General features: G+C 50.8%; 1 protein-coding gene across 1 annotated transcript in view; it reads right to left on the reverse strand.

The window, feature by feature from the left end:
- ATP1A3 (ATPase Na+/K+ transporting subunit alpha 3) overlaps positions 1-7,221 on the reverse strand; it is a 27,941-nt gene extending 20,720 nt beyond the window's left edge. The window contains exon 1 of the mRNA XM_042439628.1: positions 7,072-7,221. Coding sequence (XP_042295562.1) covers positions 7,072-7,077 — 6 coding nt within the window. The 5' untranslated portion in view covers positions 7,078-7,221. The remainder of the gene's footprint in view (positions 1-7,071) is intronic.
- Between the last annotated feature and the right edge of the window lie 13,411 nt (positions 7,222-20,632).

Raw genomic sequence — 20,632 nt, forward strand, 5'->3', positions numbered from 1 at the left:
AGGAGGAGGGTTTTCTTGGTGGATACTGGGCAAATGCATTGCTCTGGTGACCCACCAAAGCCTGAATCTGAGGACCTCTTCCACATGCGCAGCAAGACTTTGCTCACACAGAGAGCGCAGTTCATTTAGAAGGCAGAGACATGAGGAGCCTCCAGATTCAGAGGCAGTGCACCTCTGGTTACCAGATCCCAGGGCCATGATCTTTGTGCCTCATTTGTGGAGCAGCGAGGATCCCTGATAGGATCCAGCAAGGCAGGGCTTTTTCCTTAGCCTTAACCTGGGACTGATGCATTCGTCCAATACTTCCATGCTTATGTCTCATTTATTTATTTCCTTTCTCATTTATGTGGCTTTTGCAAGAGTCCTCCTTCTAGAAATCCAGCTAATTCAAATGAAGCCCTGTCTCCATCCTCTTTGAAAGGGTTAGGGTTACTGCTTTGGATGACAGGACCAGGAATTGCCCAGCAAAACATATTTTGAGCAGATTCTAGTTATAGTCCCAACAAACAACTTTCCGGTTTATAGTTATAGTCCAAAACTTCTAAGTTGCAGCTCATCAGCAAAACAATGCTGTGAATGTGAAGCCGTCTTCAATGGTGAAGGAATGCAGAAAGAGAGCTGCTGGAGGCAATAACATCCAAAACCCACAAAACAGAGATATCTTTATTGGACCAACCAAATTGCACAAAATATGCAATGCAACCTTTCTAAGCCTCATTGGCTTCTTCATGCGGCAAAGGAGTTAAAAGCTGCACAAGACAGAGGCAACCTGGATCTCGAAGGAGGTTCCCCTTTTCCTGGACTTTGCGGCTCTTGGTTTCCCAGAGTCCAGAAGGAATGGCCTCTGCCTCCATAGAAAGCCTTCCCTGGCCTCTTAAACGAAAAGGACAACAGCAATGTTTCGAGAAAAGGTAGTTTTGTGACTTTATATTCTATAGCACAGTTAACGCTGTTTCCAACTGCATTCATTTTGCCTAAGTGTCTTCTCAAAGGAAACTACAAGCAATTTTAGAAATCCTCTTCCCATTGTGAGAAGGTTTTTGAAAACCAGGTTTGAAGGCGATTTGCAGCTTGGGGCTTATTCTGCGTAAAATTCACACACAGCTGTTTTGTATCCAAACAGCATTTCTATGCCAAAATAGTATTTCCTCAGCAGAAGATGTTGTTGGGTTTTTTTGCAAACCAACAATGTGTGCATTTTCCAGAGAACAAACCCCCAAATACAGCATTTTCTATGTTAGAAACAACATTTTCTGCAAAGGAACGCACAAAAACAACTGCAGACAATTTTTGCACAGAACAAATCCCAAATTGCAAAGATTGTCTCCTCATCCCAGGATTCGTTTCATCAGGATCTCTCATTAACTGCCTTTGAATGCTGGGATTTCCAGTTCAATGAGGCCCAAATGGCATAGAGGTTTGAATGTTGGCATATGGCTCTGGAGACCAGGGTTCGGATCTCTGCTCAGCTGTGGAAACCCATTTGGGGAAGTCACACTCTCTCAGCCACAGAGGAAGGCAATGGCAAAACCTCCTCTGAACAAATCTTGACAAGAAAACCCCGTGATCTTAGGATCACCCTAAGTTGGAAATGACTTGAAGGCACGACACAACAACCACCACCACTAACAGCAATGATGCATAGCCCGGCCCTTCCACACTACACAGTTATATCACTCTGATTCTGCTTTATCTGTCATTGCTCCAACCTCTGGAAACCTCTGGAATCCAATGGCAATAACAAGGCACTAATGCTCTCTGGCTGAGAGTTTGCATCTCCTCTCCAAACTCCAAGTATTTCCTAAGATGGAGCCATGGCAGCCGCAAGTGTGAAAGAGACCTGTGTGGTCTGGAGTTTCATACGCTCGCACACACACAATTGCACTATTGCACTATGGGGGGGGGGGAGTTGCCAGGCCTCTTCAGAAACCTTCAAAACATGTTTATTCTACGTATGTATGTATGTATATGGAATATCCAGTCAAGCCCCAGCCTATATATAGGCCACCTAATACAAACGATATTTCTCTATTGTTGGTACTTTGCAGATCTGGTCTTCTGGGTTGCAGGACAGGAACTAGGGAGAGTCTGATATTAACTTGATGTATACCTTTGTCAGAACAGGACAGGAATGTAAAAAATGCATGCGCACACCAGACGTGAGAATGACTCTATCAGGCCCCATTAGAGATCTCTGAAAACGATGTCTGCATGCATCCTCACATGACCTTCCATCTCCAAAACGCGTCTGGGAGAAGACCCAGCCTTGACCGAATAAAAACAGAGAGACGGGTCTGTTCTGAACGAGAAAGGAGGAGACGTTTGGCTATGCGCTCCTTCCACCTCCAAAACTGAGAGATGGGCAGGATCAGTGAATCAAGATTCGTGTCCGGAGGCCATGCTGTGACCTTGGCTGACCTTGAGGCGCCCTTCCCATCCCAGCTGGGCCCAAAGGCCAAAATGGGGGAAGCCCCTGAGCCTTGACCCCTGATGGAAGCCTGGGATCTCCCCACATGGGGTGAGCAATGGGGAAAGGGATCCCGCAACCCTACACCAGCCGCCCCCAATTCCTGGCTGAACCTTTGCCAAGCACCTGGGGCATTTGGAAAGGGTGGCATGAGAGCCACCTGCCAGGCTCACCTGCCCTGCATCACACAGACAGAAAGGGACAGGGCCACATTAAGTAATAGAAGTGCGCGCACACACAAGTGGTCTCAAGTGCAGAGAATCCCACCCAAGGTGCACATACCAAGGCCCTGAGGTTATTCTGTGCTCACACTTTTTGTCCATGCATCTACACTTACACAAGTAACCTCAAAGAAAGGCAGCAAAAAATAAGGGAGACTCCCTCTCCTTGCATACAGTCCCAATGGCCAAAGCACTTCTTAGGCAGGCATACCCTCTGTGCAACTAAGGGCAACTGCAGACACACATGGGTTCACCATTGCACAAATGGTGTGCAAGCACAACCCAGATTCAACTATCCCTCCATCCATCCATCCCTTTCTTCATATCCTGCTTTCTCCCCACAAGAGTGAGAACCTCAAGACATCTTAACTGCATGAAACATGCATTTCAGAATGTAGATGGAAAACAAGTATAACCCTAAAACAGAGAAGCCATGATGCAAAACATAAAATATATATGTGTTTCTATGTTACATAAAGAACAACTCGGTCCACACTCAGCAAAGGAGGAGGGAGGCTCAGAAAGATTATTGTTGCCTCCCTTTTAAAAAACACTCAAATTGTGTGCAAGAAAAAGAGAGAGAAATGGCTCATGCTGCAATGCCATATCCATCAAGGAGCCACATCATGGATTCCTATCTGTGCCAGGGCTGCCAGGAACGCGAATGGTGCCCGCCTTCTCTTTACTGCAGTGCAGAGGTAAAGGCACCCACCATTTTTGGTCACATCCAGCTTATTAAAAAAGGGGTTCAAGAAAGTGGGTGTCATGCCCAGCCCAGCCCCCCAAACCCCCTTCTGCATGACTGTTCAGTCTCTGGGGGAAGGACTGAGGTTACTGGGTGGGTGTTTTGGGGAGAAGGGGGTTGCCATGGTAGGGAAGGGTCATGCCCATCTCAGAAAGGGGTCTCAGGGAGGAAGGGGGATGCAACGCACCCCACAAGGTGCCCACCAGGCCTTATTCTGGCTCTTGGTGGGACCAAGTGCCACCCCCATATTCTGCAGCGTTGCGGCGGAAGGAAGGAAGGGAGCGATCCCTGGCGCAGTGCCAGTGCTGCAGCAGGGCTCACTCGCCGCAGAGGCCCATGCCAAAGGGAGGATGATGAAGATGATAATGATGGAGCAAAAGAGGACCAGGAGGTGGAGGGAGGTCTTTTGTTCCCAGAGAGGCTGCCTGCTTTTGCAAGGCTCCAAAGGGAATCCAGGGCAGTGGGGAGGAAGAGGGTCAGGGTGACCCAGCTATAAAGGGACAGATGGAGGCCAGGCTGGGAAGGGGGAGGAGGGGAGGCAAAGGCAAAGGCAAAGGCAAAGGGGGTGGGAGGCTCTGCTGCCCCCAATAATGCCAGGGAAGCCTTGGGATGAGCAGGAGAGATGCACTGCAGGGGGGTTCCCCAAGGCCTGGAGAGAATTACTGAGGGGGGCTGCCTGGGAGGGAGATCCTGAAGATAACATGGAAGGGACTTTGTGTTATGATGATGATTATTAAACTTAGGCCACCAGGCCCCCATCCCTCCACCCTCCTGCCTTGCCATGTCCCTCTGGCAGCCAGACGCCCGCCTCCCTCCCTGGCTTTGCTGCAGATGGCTGGCCCTGATGGAGATTCCCTCCCTTTCTCTGCAGAGGCACCAAATATAGGAAAGAGGGCAATGCAGGGGGGGTCTAATGTGGGGGGAGCCCAGGAAGCAACCGGAAGGAGAAAAACAGGCTGAGAGGACCTCATTTTTGGGAGGTGTGGGGAGGGAGGGGGCATGGTCACCTTCCTTGGCCCCCAACCCTGCTGAGAGAGAGTCCAGATCACCTCTAGATCCTCCTCTCCCCATTGAAACCCCCTTTCCTCCCTTTCCCCAGCTCCATCCTCTGTCTCTCCTTCTCTTTGTCTTTCTCCTTCTTTGCAAGGTTACAGCTGCTGCAATGGAGCCATGTTTCTCTCTCTCTCTCTCTCTCTCCTCCCTTCGTGACAGAAAGAAAGGAGGATTAGCTGCTCTCTGCCCATATGTTTCCTCTCCTCCTCCCCCAGCCTTCTCCATTCCCTTCATCCCCTCTGCTTCCCTCCTTTCAGTCCTTTCCATCTCTAGAGAGTGACATCCCATGTTCCATATTTTGGCCCACAACTGTTTCTCTTCTTCTGGAAGGACTCAGGGATGGATTTATGGGGAGAAACCACCCCTAGAATCCCCTTCTAGGTGCCTTCAAGCCCCCTCTGGACTTATGGGGAGCCCTTGGATTCAGAGGGTTTCTTTAGGCAAGGAAAGCTCAGAGGTGCTTTTGCCAGTTCCTTCCTCTGAGACGCTCAGAGATAGAACTCTCTTGGCCTGTTTCAGCCAAACAGGGAAATGGGAGCAGGAATGGTAGATTCCCTCTAAAGGTCCCCAAAGGCAAACTCCAAAACCCACAAAATTTCCCTTCCAGTCCCCAGATTTCTAGCATTGCAGAAAGTGAGATATAGAAAACTGCCACTCTCTGTAACTCTTCCTTCCACTTGGCCTTTTGCCCTTCTCTTTGGGTGCCACACAAGAGAGCCAACGTGGCGCAGTGGTCTCTGAGTGTTGGGCTTTGGAGATCAGGGTTCGAAGTCTGCTTTGGCCATGAAACGCATTGGGTGACCTTGGGCTGGCCATACTCTCTCAGCCTCAGAGGAAGGCCAAGGGCAAGCCTCCTCTGAACAAACCTTGCCAAGAAAACCCTATGACGGGTTCATCCTAAATTGGAAAGGACTTGAAGGCACGCAACAACAGCTGGGGGCCTAAGCCATAGTCCTACGTTGGTTGACTGAGGCTGCATTCGCACTGGAGAGATAACCTTGCTACACCCCTGATCCGCCTTTTCTGGACTTCTCCATCACCATCACTGCCACTGTCATCAATTCCTGGGGTGATAAACAGTATTATCACGGAGAAGAGGAGATCTCTTTGGCACTGAGTGGGGGTCCATGTGCCCCCAACGCACATACGCACACACACGCCAGGACGGCCCCCCGCCCTTGCAAGGGAGAGCCAGGCCTGGTGGAATTGGGGGGCCAAGGACAAGAGGGAGGGAGAAGGTGACCTTGCTGTGTCCCCTTGGAGCCGGGAAGGACATGGGTGCCCCACAAGCGGTGGGTGGCCAAGGGGGCGCTGCTGATGCCAATGCCTTGGGCTGCCGCATGCGCGACAGGACACTGGTCCTGAATACCAATGAGGGGGAGATGGACAGAACTAGATCTCTCCCTCTGTCTCTCTGGTTATTCGCATTAGAGCAATTAGGTCTCTTCCAGGGATTCGGACCCTGGCCAAGAAGCAGTCTTGGGTCAAGGTGGCCCATTCCCAGAGTGACCGGGTCTCCTGACTGGACTGTGAAACGTAGCACATTCCAGAGCGAGAGAGAAAATGGGATCTGACCAATGAGAGCTCAAAAGACACATATAAATATATGATTCACCTCATGCGCACATGCCTACTTTTTAGTGGTGCTCAAAATGGGGGACCTTTTGGAATCCCTCCTGGACAGGACCCTGGGAAAAGAGGATGCCAAGCGGCAGGGGGCTTTGCTAGTGGGACCCACTTCCCTGACCCACCAAGAGGGACCCCCTTCGCCCTCCCTCTCCTTCTGCAGGGGTCCAGGGTCTCCTTCCTCTTGTTATTCTTTCATCATTACCATTTGCTATGATGATGATGATGATGATCCCTTTGCCCTCCCTCCTTCTCTGCCTCCTCCATAATCTCCCTTTCCCCCTCCCTCCCTCTCGAACTAAGCAGAGGTGACTCATCCTTTTCTCCTCCATCTCTTCTGGCTGACATTTTGGGAAAGGGAGGGAGGGGAAGGGGCCTGCTCTCTCCCTGGGTCTCTCTTAGCCCTCTGCCCTTCCAGCCAGGGATGCTCCTTAGCCCTCTGCCCTCCCTCAGGCCAGCCCTTCATCCTCTGCAGCCCTGAAACCTGGAAAGGGAGGGGGGTCCCCTTCAGTTCCAAAACCGGGGGAGGGGGCAACCTGGATCTCCAGGACCCCCCCCCCAAAAGGGGAATAAAGAAGGGGCTATCCCTCCGTCCAGGAGCCCAAGAGATGGGTTCCTGCATGATGCGCAGAGAGAGAGAGAGAGAGAGAGAGAGAAGCGAGTCGGCTTTGGTCCCTTCGGGGCGAGAGAGAGACGCGTGTCCGTGTGGATGCCTCTCTGGGCAAAGTGGGCCAACCCTCGCCCTCCCCGTCTGCCGTGTGAACGCTGGACCCGCAAAGGGGAGGGGAAGGTGACCCTTGGAGCTGGGAGGGAAGGAGCCAGGCTGCATCCCCTGCAGGCTTCGCCCCGCAACTGCCATCCCTCCAAGAGCCCCGCGTTCAGACGTACGGGGACCGACACGTGTCATCCCGGGGTCCTCGGGGCAGCCAGGGTCCCGGGGAGCGAGGAGGGCTCCTTACCCCCATGCTGGCGTCTCGGGGGCCTCAGCCCGGCTGCTCCAGGCTCCTCTGGGAAGAAGGCTCGGCCCTGGTCCTGGGTTCGGATCCTGCTGCTGCTGATGCTAATGCTGCTGCTGATGCTGCTGCTGCTGCCGGCGAGGAAGGAAAGAAGGAGGGAAAGAGGCGGCGGGGGTTGCTCTCGCGGCAGGGAGGGAGAAGCCGGCCAATCAGGGCGCGAGCCCGGGAGGCCACGCCCACGACGCCCCGCCCCCTTTACTGCAGAATTCACCTGGCTTTTATGGGGGGGCAGGGTTTGGGGGATCCCCTCGCGACCCCCGAGAGCCCAGAGCCAAAGGGGCGAGGAGGGCAGGAGGGGCTGGGTTTGGGGGAGACCCCTCTGCCTGCCCCCCTTTGCCCCCCCTTGGCAAAGGAATGCCCCACCAAGACCCTCCCCACTCCTTGCCAACCCCCTAAAAGGCCTGGGATCCGGGTCTCCCCTTCAGCCGCACCCCAAGGGACAGCAGGGATGCCCCCCACAAGGATCCATGCCAAATCCCAGGCCAGCCCCCCCCAAAAGAAATACTCAGCCAGGGTCCAAACACAGACTCAGCTGCAAATGCAGAGCCCCTAACAGCTCTATAGTGTATTCCCACACACTTTGCCCAAAGGCATCTTGGAGAAGGGGATGGTGGTAGTGATCAATCATTTATAATGTCCTTTCCATGCGGGTTGCAACTCCCATCATCCCCCAGCCAGCACTTTCAATGCCATCCATGATCCCTTCCCACTTTCCCAAAACCTCTTCTCCCACAAATAACGTAAGAGTACCTGCAGGAGCCCCTGCTCCCTACTCCAGGGTTTCCATCCAAGCTCCCAAGACTCTGGACTCCAGGTCCATGGAGACTGAGTGAGTACAACAGGGAGCCCCGCTTCCAGGCAGCACAAGGCCCCCTTGGCCAGGATGATGGGAATGGCAGCAGACGGATTTGGGAGAGACTTAGAGCAAGCCGTCTTCGGCCAGGTCCTTAGGCAGGGCTGACCTATGGTCTGGTCAGGTATCCATGCGCCCAACTGAGCAGAAGGGAGCACACCCAGGTGCTTTGTGGATGGGCAACTGATGGACTCTGGCCCAAACCAGGCCAATCCAGAAGTGGACATGGAGCGGATTCCAAAAGAACATCCACTTAGAGACCATGGCAAAGCCTTTGCTTGTGTAGATCATGAAAAGTTATTAAGCCAATGGGTTGCCTGCCTGCCATTAGGGCAGAATATGGAGGAATGGAATGGTTTTGAGTTGGCAAGGGTCAGGCAAGGCTAGTGCCACACTTCTTCAACCTCTATGCCAAAAATATCATATGCAAAGCAAGGCCAGACGCAGAGGAAGGAGGCATAGAAATTGGAGGAAGGACATCAACGGTCTGAGATATGCAGAGGACGCCATACTACTAGGAGAAAAGAGCAAAGACTTGGAGCCATGGCTGAAGAAAGTCAAGGAAGAAAGTGTAGAGGGCGGTTTACAGCTGAACATTAAGAACACAAGAACTAATGACCCCAAGTGCTTTATGCAACTTTAAAGCTGACTATGAAGACGTTAAAATAGTTTAAGGTTTTCCCTACCTTGGCTCAGTCATTAATCCGAATGGAGACAGCAGTAAAGGACTCACTTGAGGATTTGGACTTGGAATGGCACCTAGGAAGGAAAGAGACAAGATCCTGAAGGGTCAAGATATAGCATTGAACACAACTGGGATGGTCCGCACAGTCCTATTTCCCATTTCTATGTACAGCTGTGAGATCTGGATAGTGAAGAAGGGATAGGAAGAAAATAAACCCATTTGAAATGTGGTGCTGGGCATAAGTTCTGTGGATTCCATGGACTGCTACAAAGACAGATCAATGGGTCCTAGAGTAAATGAAAGCCGAACTCTCCCTGGAAGCCAAGGTGGCTAAAGTGAGGCTGTTCTACTTTGGACATAGCAGGAGAAGACGTAACTCACTAGAAAAGAAAACAATATGGAGAACTTCTTTACTGTGACATCTGGAATATGGACTATGGCAGAGATGGCAGAGTCTCCATCTTTGGAGGTCTTTGAACAGAATGGGCCTCTCTCAGGAGGGCTTGAATTGTGGATCCTTGCAAGGTGGGAGGCTGGAGGAGATGGCCCTTGGGGCCTCTTCCAACTCTGTGCTTCTATGATTGTATTGCATTCTATGTATTTCGGATTTTGCTGTATTTTGCCGCATGGCCATGAATGTATATTATTGCCAAGAATGGCTACCCCAGAATGTATGTTTCAGCAATGAGTCTGTTCAGATTTCTCCACTGCCACCATCAAACCTTCACCGCAAGCGTCTGTCCATCACAGAATCAGAGAGAAAGACCTTGGTGCAACCAGAGCATTAAGAGTTTGTTGGTTCTTTCCCGGAGCCCAGGTCCCAGCATCACTCCTCCATCTTCTCATCCTTCATCTGGTCTCCATGGCAACCGGATGAGGGGAACCCATGTGACCCAGAGTCACTGTGGCAACCAGGAGGAAGGGAGTTTCCACGGCAGCAAGGGAATTAGGATCCTTGGCCCAGGGGAGGGGGGAGTCACAGGTCCATGGCAGAAAGGGTGGCTGGGATGGGGATGATGGGCCGGCAGTCCTTTAGAGAGACCCCTTTCTAACTCAGACATTTCTAATTTGAATCTCTCATTCAGCTCCTTTCGCAACCCTTCCTCCATCTCCTGCCATATTTAGCTTCCTTCCCATCTGGGAGAGCCAGGGGTGCTTTGCTTTACTGGTGGGGTGAACCTGCTAAGTTACATTTTGGTGCAGGAATCAATACTTGCCTCCAAAGCAAAGCTTGGGGGTGAGACTACAGCTCCCAGCATCCTAGAGGCAGCCACTCCCAGCATCCTCCAGCCAGCATGGCCATTGGCCTAAACTAGCATCCAGAGGAGACCAGGTTGGAGAAGACTATCCTTCAAGGACATGGGCCTCCCTTCTTGTTCTCTCTGCTCATGCCTTGGAAGTTCCTTGGGGCGGACAGGAGGACATGTCCAACCTAAACGGACAAGTGCAGGAACACAGAAGTGAAGAAGAGGGGGAGGAGGAGGAGGAGGAGAAGGAGGAGTTCCTAATAAGATGACTAAGCACCAGAATGAAGTTGCCATAGAAAGGACCTCGGGAGCACAATTGCAAAATGTGGCACTGCTTGGAATGGGCCACGTTCTCTGACGGTCTCTTTCACTTGGGCAGCATCTGCATTGCCGATGGTCCATAATTCCAGTTGGTAGTGCCAGGTAGATTGTGATACCCAGAATGATGTATGAAGATGATGGTGATGATGATGCCAGTTATTTGCAAGTGAAAACAAACAGTTGCATCTGTGAGTGAACTAGCAGAGGAGCAGCAGGGGAGAGAAAACATGTATATTTAAGTCACTGAGTTGGAAGGTACCCCAAGAGTCATCCAGTCCAACCTCAAGAAATAGCAAAATGATAGTAACCTATGGAGACCCTTGCTACTAGATCTGGAAGAGAGAAGGTCACACGGCAGGCAGAAGAACATTTGGAGAGCGTAAGGAAAGGATGGCCTTTTCAGAGAGGCCTCTCTTGTTCTGTTCTCCCTTGGACCCAAAGCATCATCTCTGTGTCTCTCCTCCCTGGCAACTTTCAGAAGAGGGCCACAGACACTGGGCAACCCCAGGGTGGCCTTCACCATGCCAAGACAGCTCTTTCCAGCCCTTGGCTCCTTGGCGCTGGCCACAGCTCCTGAGCAATTATGACTGGCTCATTGTGATTTCCATTATTACAGACATTTCCAGCCACCTTTGGACAGAGCTGCCCACTGTCTCCACTGCGGCAGCTCTTCCTCTTCTAGGCCTGAATCTCCCATCACCAAGCTTTGGGCAGCATTGTTTTCCAAGAAATCTGCAGGGCAATTGCTTTGAGCATTGGATTCTGGAGAGCAGGGTTCGAATCCACAAAAACCCTTGGGCAAGAAGTCACCCTCTCTCAGCCTCAAAGGAAGGCATGGGCACACCTCCTCTGAACAAATCATGACTCAACGCAGTTGGACTGCAACTCTCATCAGCCCTAGGCAGCATAACCAGTGGTAGGGGATGCTAGGAGCTGCAGTCCAGCAATATACAGTACTTGTATCACATGCCCCTGTGTCCCTGTCCTGGTCTGGACTGCAGCTCCCAGCATGCCCTACCATTGGCTATGCTATATAAGCTGGGATGGGAGAGGCACTCCAATAGCAACAGCAAATAATATCATCTGGATCTCTTCCCCATAAACCTATGTGTTCCAGAAATACTTAAACAAATAAATGGCAGTTGGACAATAAAACTCTCATTTGGAAGCTCCCACAGAAAATCCATTAAGGAGGAAAGACCAAATAGCTCAATGATGTCTTTTGACTGGCAAGGCTGAGGCTGTCCATCTAGACCAGGAAGAGGAAACTGGAGGTCACTGGGTCGGCTTGAGCCCCACTGGGGCCAATGGGACCCTCAGGGCATTCCCAGTGGGGCACACCATGACTCCTTTCTTTCTCAACATTGTTTCCTCCCTCCTTCATTCAGAAGTGCTTGAAGGACTCTGGAGATCCAGGTTCAAATCCCAGCTCGACCATGGAAACCCACTGGGTGACCTTATGCAAGTCACACTCTCTCAGCCTCAGAGGATGGCAATGGCAAACCTCCTCTGAACAAATCTTGCCATGAAAACTTATAATAGGGTCATCTTATAGTTGCCATAAGTTGGAAATAACTTGAAGAACCACAATGCTTAGTATCTCAGATTACACAAACACATTTCAACATCAACACCACACACACACAACAACAACATCTCATATGCATCCTAGGAACAAAGCACCATTCATATGGATGGATGGACATTTCCTGCAGAGAAAAAGTGCTAATAAAAGGCTTCTGGATTTGACCCATAAAAGTGAATCTCAGGGATGGAGAAAATCTAACCCCTTCCTTGAACCCCATTTAAACCAGAGATTGTTGGCCTTCAAGTGGCACCAATATTTTGAAATGGGAAAATGAGAACAGTCATCCAGAGGAGAGTTTCTAGACCAAGAACGGTGAAGCTGTTCCTGGAAACAGCCATCACAGCCCCGATCCTCTCCCTCAAACCTTTGCTTCCTGTGAAATGGCCGTCCATCTACGCAGCCGTAGGGTTTGGGGAGGATGAAGGGATACCAAGCCGGCCAAAAGGAGCCCAGACATAATCAATGGCGTGGGCGGTTGGCGTAACTGTCTGGTCTAGCATCCTGTCTCCAACAAAGGACAGCCAGACGGGGCCTAAAAGCCCACAGGCAGAACCAGCCAAGAGAGGCTTTTCTGGCATTGCCTGGAGTCAGGTCCCATCCGTACCCCTTTGGAAAGCGGAGGTCCCACCGGACTATTTATTATTATGGCAAATCACTGTTGGGAGAATCTCTCTGTGTATATCTCTCTCTCTCAAACACACAAACACATTCACAGCCTGATCTGGAGTGGACCAAGGAGCAGATTCCTGGCTTCATTCAGTGGGAGATGGGCATGGTGCCCATTGGCCCCAAGGAGAAGATGGGGAGGCAAAGTCCTTACAAAGGAATGAGGAGGGAAGACTCAGGAGCAGGAGGAGAGAATGAAGCACCGGTGATGCCTGGGTGGTTTTAGGGTTTATAATGAATAGCCTGGGGCGAGAAGGCTTCCTCTTTTGGAGGACAGCCTCTTGCATTCGAGGCTGGTCCCTTTTGCTGACCATTCTGCCCACAAAGCCACTCCTAAGGGCCCACTGGAGGAAAGATGACCAGGCCCAGGAAGGAGGCATGGGAACATGGCTGCCCATGGAAAGCCCTGGGGAAGAAAGGGGGTCTCCCTGGGCCCTCCAGCCGGTCCCTCTTCTTGCCAGGCGTGTGGGTCTGTCTGGGTTGTTCATGCTCGGTTTTGTGCTCTCTCTTTTTCCTTCACTCTGGGTGTTGCTGTCTTCCTCTCTTCCTTCACCTTGATTCGTCCTTCCTTCTCTTTCTCCTTCTTCTGCTGCTGCAGTGGCAAAGCAAGATGCGAGAAGGCGAGGGAGAAGAAGAAGAAGCAGGTGGCCATCCAGAATCCCAGCCCTTCTGGGCTGCAAAGAGGCGGAAAGAAGAAGCCAGGCTCCTTCAGATACACAGGGACCCCCCTTTGCAACACACACGCACACACACCCAAGCCCCCCCAAATGGCCCATTTGTTGTCATCTTCCAGACCAGCCCCCTCCCTCCCTGCCTGCTGCCGTTTTCTGTTCCGGAAGAAGGATGGAGCTGGTGGGATGCTCTCTGCAGCAGAGATTGGAAGATAGATGCTGCCTATGGTTTGCAAAGGAAAAAAGGCGTTTCAATCAGAAGTGGACGGCGCAAAGGAGGGGAGAGACCTCATCATCAGGGCCCCCCACATTAATCCCTCTTTCCACAGTGGAAGTAGGGGAGACAGTCACATTTTGTGAGATCTGGAGGAGGCTTGGGCAGTCCCCTCTTTCCTGCCCCCTTGGAAAGTCTCATCTAGAGTTTGGGGTTTTTGGACTACAGTGACCAGAATCCCCTCCCTAGAATACTAGGGGCTAGATGAAGGATTCGGAGATCCTCTGTCATCCAAACAAATGACCTTTCCAAGATCTGGACTGAGCTGCTTTGTATGTAAGCTGGACCTAAGCCGTATAGGCTGAGCTTTATGGGTCATGACCAGCCCTTTGAATGGTACCCAGAAATAGACCAGTAACCAGTGAAGCCACTTCAATGGGGGACTCATAGGTTTCCAGTAACCGGCTTCTTTCAGCAGAACAGCTGCAACGTTTTGGAAGTTTCCAGACAGTTTCCAAGGGCAGCTCCATGTTTCCTTTTCTCTGATGGAGAAATCCAATGGACAGGTCCTCCGACTTTGCAAAGAAGGAGACCAGAAAAATCATTCATGGCTACAAGTCTTGTATTTGCTATATTTGCCTTTCCTTCGTTGCTTTACATTTCCATCTTTGGCTTCAGGTGTCTAAACTTCAGTATTTTTAAAAGCTCACCTCAAATTTTAAGGTACTGGCCTGCTAGGAATGGGGCCTGGAGGAAAATGTCACGGAGGCAGTGTTCTTACTTGGAGGAGAAATACCATCATCCTGCCCTACTTGGCCCCATTGCTGCACTCCCAGCATTCGGCCAGGGATTATAGGAAGTGAAGTCTAGAGGCCCAAAGACTGAGGAAGGCAGCAAGTTTAGTCCAAAGCCCTGAATTATGGCGGAGAACCCTAAATCCCCTTCCCATAATACAAGTCCCAGGATCCCATAGGACTTGGCATTTATAGTGGTAGCAAGCTGACTCTATGAGCATCACCTGCCTTCATTTATTTACGGTATTTATACCCTGCCCTTCAGTCCTAGAGGCTCTCTGAAATCTTCTCCCATTGCTTCCCAGTGCTAACTGGGCCTTCTTAAAACTGGAAGTGCTGGAGACTGATGCGGCACATGCTTACTCATTGCACGCAGGATACCATCCCATAACCTGGCATGTCTATGAGTGGGGGGAGAGGAAAAAACCCCAACCCTGGAAAGAGGGCCGATCCCTTCTCTGCAGCACCCTTTCCTTGCCAAGAAAGTGCCAAGAGGAGGACTGCAGTGGAAGAAGGCTTTCCTCTTTGCTAATGCCCCGGGGAGAAGCAGCCAGGAGAAGTATAAATAGCCACTGAGCTGCCTTCTGAGCCGCCTGGAGAAATGGCACGAAGAGGAGGAGGAGGAGGAGAGGTCAAGAACTGCCCCATCAGCAGCTGCGCCAGTCCTCCGTCCTCGAATAAAGGCTGGGACTAACCCTCTCCTGCCTCTTTCTAGGTGTTCGAATGAGGTTCAAAAGACACTTTGCGTATGCTCAGGGGTGCCTTTATTGCTAGGGCAGAAGTAGGCAACCCTATGGCTTGGGCTGGAATAACTGTGCTCTACATTTCTAGCACTGCAATAACTTGAATTTCAGCTTGAGCTTTTAGAAAGAGAGTGTAGGCCTTCAAAGGAGGGAAGGGTCCGGCAAAGTGACCAAAATAAAATAAAAAGAGTTGGGGGGGATGGTTTTCAGTGCCCCATTTCTCTGCAACACAAGAAATTTGGGGTCTGGAGGGAAAACTCCCTGGAGGGCAGGATTCCCATTTGGGAAGCAATAGCCCTCAGTTTTTTCCCCTATGCTACATTCCCTCAAGATTGGGAAGGAGAAGGTTAAAGCAACACATACAAACAAACACACAAACACAGCCATGGACACAACTCTGAAAGCAGGGCAGGGATTTCGGGACACGTGTCTGTCTCTTTATGGCCGAGGTTAGCGTCCACATTGGAGAGATAACCCAGTTTGGCACCACTTTTCAGCATCCTGGCTCAAGGCTATGGAATTCTGGGAGTTGGAGTATGTTATGGGGTCTCTGGGCTCACAACAAACTCCAACTCCCAGAATTCCACAGCCTTGAGCCAGAAAAAAGTTAAAGCGGTGTGAAACCAGGTTATCTCTCCAATGTGGATGCAGCCTTAGTGTAAACAGAGTGCCACAGAAGTGGCCAAGGCACATGGCTGACCAATGGACATTGTTACCATTGCACTGCACAATGCACCAAGGCAATGTGCAGAAGCAATGCACATTCATGCTACAGGTGCAATGCTAGTTGGTGCACTGGTGATCAATGCACCATTGGTGACCATGTGGGCTCAATGAACATTTCATCTCAGGGAGAGGCCTTCTCATTTTGGGAGCCAAGTATTTCTGTGCTAACTTTGCACAGAGTTGGTCCTGACTTAGCATAACTGTTTTTCCAAATGGTTCTCAAAGGCCTTTGTGCAATTTAGGACTTACTCCGTGCAAAATCGTCATAGGGCTGCACAGAAATATTATGGTCTGCATAGGGAATAAACAACAACAACTATTTTTTCAAAACAGTTTCAGTGCCTCGGATGGGTCCATGGTGCTGAAATCATAAAACCCTGCGGTGGATGGTTTTTCTGCCATTGCCTGGCATTGGAAGCCAGTGGCCACCACTGAGTCTTTGAGGCCTGCTGGGGGATTCTGGGATCTGTAGTTCTCAAATAGCAACGTTCCCAAGTTCTGCTTGGAATCCACCCTTTCTCTCTCTCTCTCTTTCTCTCTCTCTTTCATCCTTTGTGAAAAAGAAATAAGGGGACTGAGGTGAGAGATAAATGCCCCCCCCCACACTTTAACCCCCTTTGGCCATCTAACCCAAGGGGCAGGGTCCCCAGGGGTCTTCCTGAGTAGACCCTCCATCCCTTTTGGGATGGAGCCCCCTTCCCTCCCAGCCTCCTGACCCTGGGCCTCCCATCCTTCAGCATCCTGGTCCAGAGCTGAAGGTCATCTGTCCTTCATCCCGTCTCCATGGCAACCATTGATTGGCAGGAGGGTTCTGTGTTGGTGTGCATTTGTGTATTAAATGCATGCAAGAGAGGCAGGCGCCTCTGATGCTGATGCTGAGCCAGGCATTGGGGAGGCTTTGGGACTTTGAGAGGCATTGGCAGGGTTTCTGGGGGGGGGGGCAGGGATAGGAGAAGGGGTGTGAGATCCCCCAAACACAGAAAGGGGCTTCTCCTGGGTGCATCTGACTGCCAGCATTGCTGCCCCCCCCCCCAAATCTCAGGCTGCATGGCTTCCCTTCTTCCTTCCCTCTTGAGATTTGGGGGGGGGGACCCACAGATGGGGGGTGGGAGGAGGCAAGATGCCCCCTCCCCGCTGCTCTCTTCTCCAACTTCTTCTTCTTCTCATCTGCCCCCCATTTTCCCCTCTGCCCCAGGTGGAAGGTAGGCAGTCCATTGGGTGGGTGAGGGTCTTAGTTGAGGAGGGGGTCCCAGAAATTGGGGGGACCTGACCTGGGGCTGGGAGGGAAAGAGGGGAAGCCCCCCAAGAGGGGGGAAAGGGGACTGCATGGGAAGACACCCTCCTAACTCCCCCTTGGCATGGGCGGGGGGTCTATTTTTGGGGGGTGGGGGAGTGGGAATAGTCCTCGTTTTTTAGAGGGCCCCTAAAATTGGGGTGAGAGGGTAACAACAGTCCGGGGGGGAGAGAATGGGATTTGCTCTGAGGATGTAGGTTTTTTTTGGGGGGGGGTCTTCAGTTTCTCCATTCCGCCCCCTTGTGGCCGCAAGGAAGATTGCTTGGGGAGATTTGGGGCAATGCAAGAGCTGCCTTCCTTGGCTTTTCCTCTTCCCTTCTGGGATTCTCGAAGAGCCCAGCAGCTATTCCTGGGGTTTCAGCATTTCCAAGAGGAGCAGCAAAGGGCCTGAGGTTCAGAGCCAGGCTGGCAGGGAAAGCCCAAGCCCCCTTCAAGGAACACCTTCCTATACCCCCCCAAAGGAAAAGGGGCACTGGGGGAACTGTTTTGTTAAACTAGAAATCTGTCTTGTTTTAAATGGGTTGAACTGCTAAATTGCCTTGCTTTAGTCGAAGGCTTTCATGGCCGGCATCCATAGGTATTTGTGGGTTTTGGGGGGCTATGTGGCCATGTCTCTTCCACGTAGCCCCAAAACCCCACAAAAAACTATGTCTTGCTTTATCTTGTGAAAAGAGTTGTATGTTTTTAGGCTGTTTAATTATTATTATTTTTAATTGCTTTGATTTTATCATTTTGATGGGATCCTTTGCCCCCTGAGAAGATGCCAAGAGGAAGGATGGGGCATGGAGATCCACATTTTAATTAAAACAAAACAAATTGACCCAAGAGTCCGAAGCCTTAACCGTCTTCTAAAAATGGTTCAGAAACCGTGTCTGCTCTGGACCCAGGAGCCCAGAACCAACTGGGGAGACCGCTCTATTTTGACCTCCTCTGTTCCCTCTGCTTCTCCCGCTTTGGGTCTGGGTTCTCTCTGGGGCCTCAATTAAAAGGCCGTTTCAAAGCTTTTAAGACCTTAAATGGCTCAGGAGCGGCTTACCTGCCGGACGCAATCTCCACGTGGACCTTTGGTGCGCTTCCCTGGAGGCCCCGATCCCATCCGTTCCTCCCAAAGCAAGGAAACACAAAGGCCAGGGTGCGAATCCTCCCACCCTCCAGATCACGATGGACTGCAAGTCCCAGCATCCCCCAGCCAGCATGGCCACCTGCGAGGAACGCTTGGAGTTGCAGCCCAAACCCATTCCAGGAGAGACAGACTCAGGTCCAAAACACACTGCCGAATTAAATAATCCAGTTTGAGACCGCTTTAACTGCCCTGGCTCAATGCTAGGGAATCCTGGGACCTGAGACACTTAGCCTTCTCCGGCAGAGAGGCCTGGTGCCACAATAAACAACAATTCCCAGGATCCTCTAGCACTGAGCCAGGGCAGTTAAAGTGGTCTCAGACTGGATTATTTCTGCAGTGCGTTTTGGACCTTTGTTGCATCCCTGCCATGAAACCAAATGCAATTCCCTAAGGGACCAGGGGAGCCCTGCCCTGGGCAAAAGAGCCCAAACCTTGACCTTTTCTGACACTTCTCCTTCTGCGAGGAGAAGCAGGTTTCCTGCCCTTCTCCAGGGACAATGTTGACATCTCTAAGCATGACTTTCCAAAGGGGTCTTTTTTATGGCCTCCCAGAGCCCTAGTCCAACCCTCAAAGTAGTTGCTCAGGTCTTGCAAAGCAACCAGGGCTGGCCTCCTTGATGGAGCTGCCCCATTTGCAGTGTGTGCCTCCTCTTCTTTTGCAATGAGTCACGCCTTATTTATTACTCCCCCCCCCCCCTTTCCATCTTTGGCAGCCATGCCTCGAAATCGATAACGCTGCGAGACGCCTGGTCTGCCTGGCTTGGGTTCCAAGGCTATCTCTTGGCATTTGGGAGCCTCGCTTCTTCACTGGATGCCCTAAAACTGTGTGGCTGGAAATCCATGATGGAAGCTTTGACCTGGCGCTGGATCTGATTGGCTGCGAAGGGACAGGCGCCAGAGCCAAGGAAAGGGTGCCCCCTGGTGCCCAAAGCCTGGCACTGCGGAGGGCCTCTCTCTCAAGGAGCTCTTTGGCAAACAGCTGGAAACAGTTCCCTGAAGTAATTCAAAGGCAGGGCGAGGCCCAGAAGAAAGCCTTTCTCCTTCGGCTTAGCTGCCTTTGGACTTAACTGACAGCTAAACCAAGGAGCAAGGCTGCCAGAACACCTCTCTGCTCTCCTATGGGTCTACTCGAGATTAAGAAAACCAGTAACATTCAGAAGAGCAGGGAATGAGACATCGTATAAGTGTATAAGCATCCTATCTGTCCGCCAATCCATATACCTACCCAATACCTAATACTTACCTAATATGCCATGGGGCCTTTGATGTCGGCCGGGGTTTGGTTGCAGGACCCTCCATGGAGGCTCAAGTCCTATTAAATACAAGGCATAGGGAAATGGTATCCCTTGCATCAAATAGTAAAATCTAGGTTGGCTTTTTGGAATATTTTCAAGCTGCGGATGGTTGAATCCATGGATAAAGAATCTGTGGCTATGAAGGACCAACTGTATCTATGTTCCTATCTACCTACCTGACTTTCCTATCCACATACATACTCTATTTATAGCTATATACGCTTCCTATCCATCTTATGTACCCACCGCACTGATATACCTACCTTCCTTATCTAGCAACAGCTGGGTCTCTGAAACGCTTGGGACCAAAAGTGCTTCTGATTGATTTCAGATTTGGGAATAGTTGCACAGACCTAATGAGAGACCTTAGAGATGGCTCTCCAGGATATATAATGTTGTGCCTGGAACAAGGTTTGTGTACTTTGAACCACCAGAAAGCACAGAGCTCATCTGGACAATTTTGGGGTTTTGGAGTATTTGGGCTTTCAGAACAAGGGAGCGCCAACTGGTACCTTTCTTATTTGTCTCTCTCTCTACCTGCCAGATTTGCTACTACCTAGCTACCCACCTTCTCTCTATCTACCTATTTACCTACCTGCCAACCACCTTCCTCTATCTCCTGAATCTCTTTTGGTTAGTCCCAGCTGCAAATAGCTTAATACAACCAGCAGCTGAGCAGCCGCAAAGGTGAATCTTATTGATTCAAAGGGTTGACTCAGGACTAACAATAAGATTCAGGGTGCGGGTGTGTGAACATACAAATGCATGAACACACACACAACACATTTTGTTTTAATAAGAAATGTTCTTCTCCTTTATGTACAGAAGAAATGTTCCCACGGGCAGAAAAGTCAAATAGCAGCGCCGGATCTTGTCTTCCGCCGACATTTCCTTTTGGGGATCAAAGCATATGTATTTAGGATCATTGTTCCTTCCAAATAAATTGGAGAAAGAGGTATCCGCACGCTCTCTCTCTTTTTCTCTGCTTCGTGTCGAAGCATGATTTAATTGCAAATCAACATGATTTAGCAGCTGTGTGTCAATCAATAATAACTGTCAATCCATAAAAATGTCCCCCTCGGTAATAAAGATCATAAGCAGGAACTGGAAAGCTGACGGAAATCAATGATTTAAATGGAAGTTTTCTTGTTGACTGAAATCATCTCAGACAGGAGCTCTGCTTAGAAAGCCCTCCAGGACTGGAAGATTTCCCTATCATCACATTTCGCACGTTCTCCCATCCAACCTCCCTCCGCTAAACGGACGGCGCTGCGCCCAAAGCCC

This window comes from Sceloporus undulatus, chromosome 9 (genome assembly GCF_019175285.1).
Source record: "Sceloporus undulatus isolate JIND9_A2432 ecotype Alabama chromosome 9, SceUnd_v1.1, whole genome shotgun sequence".
NCBI lineage: Eukaryota > Metazoa > Chordata > Lepidosauria > Squamata > Phrynosomatidae > Sceloporus > Sceloporus undulatus.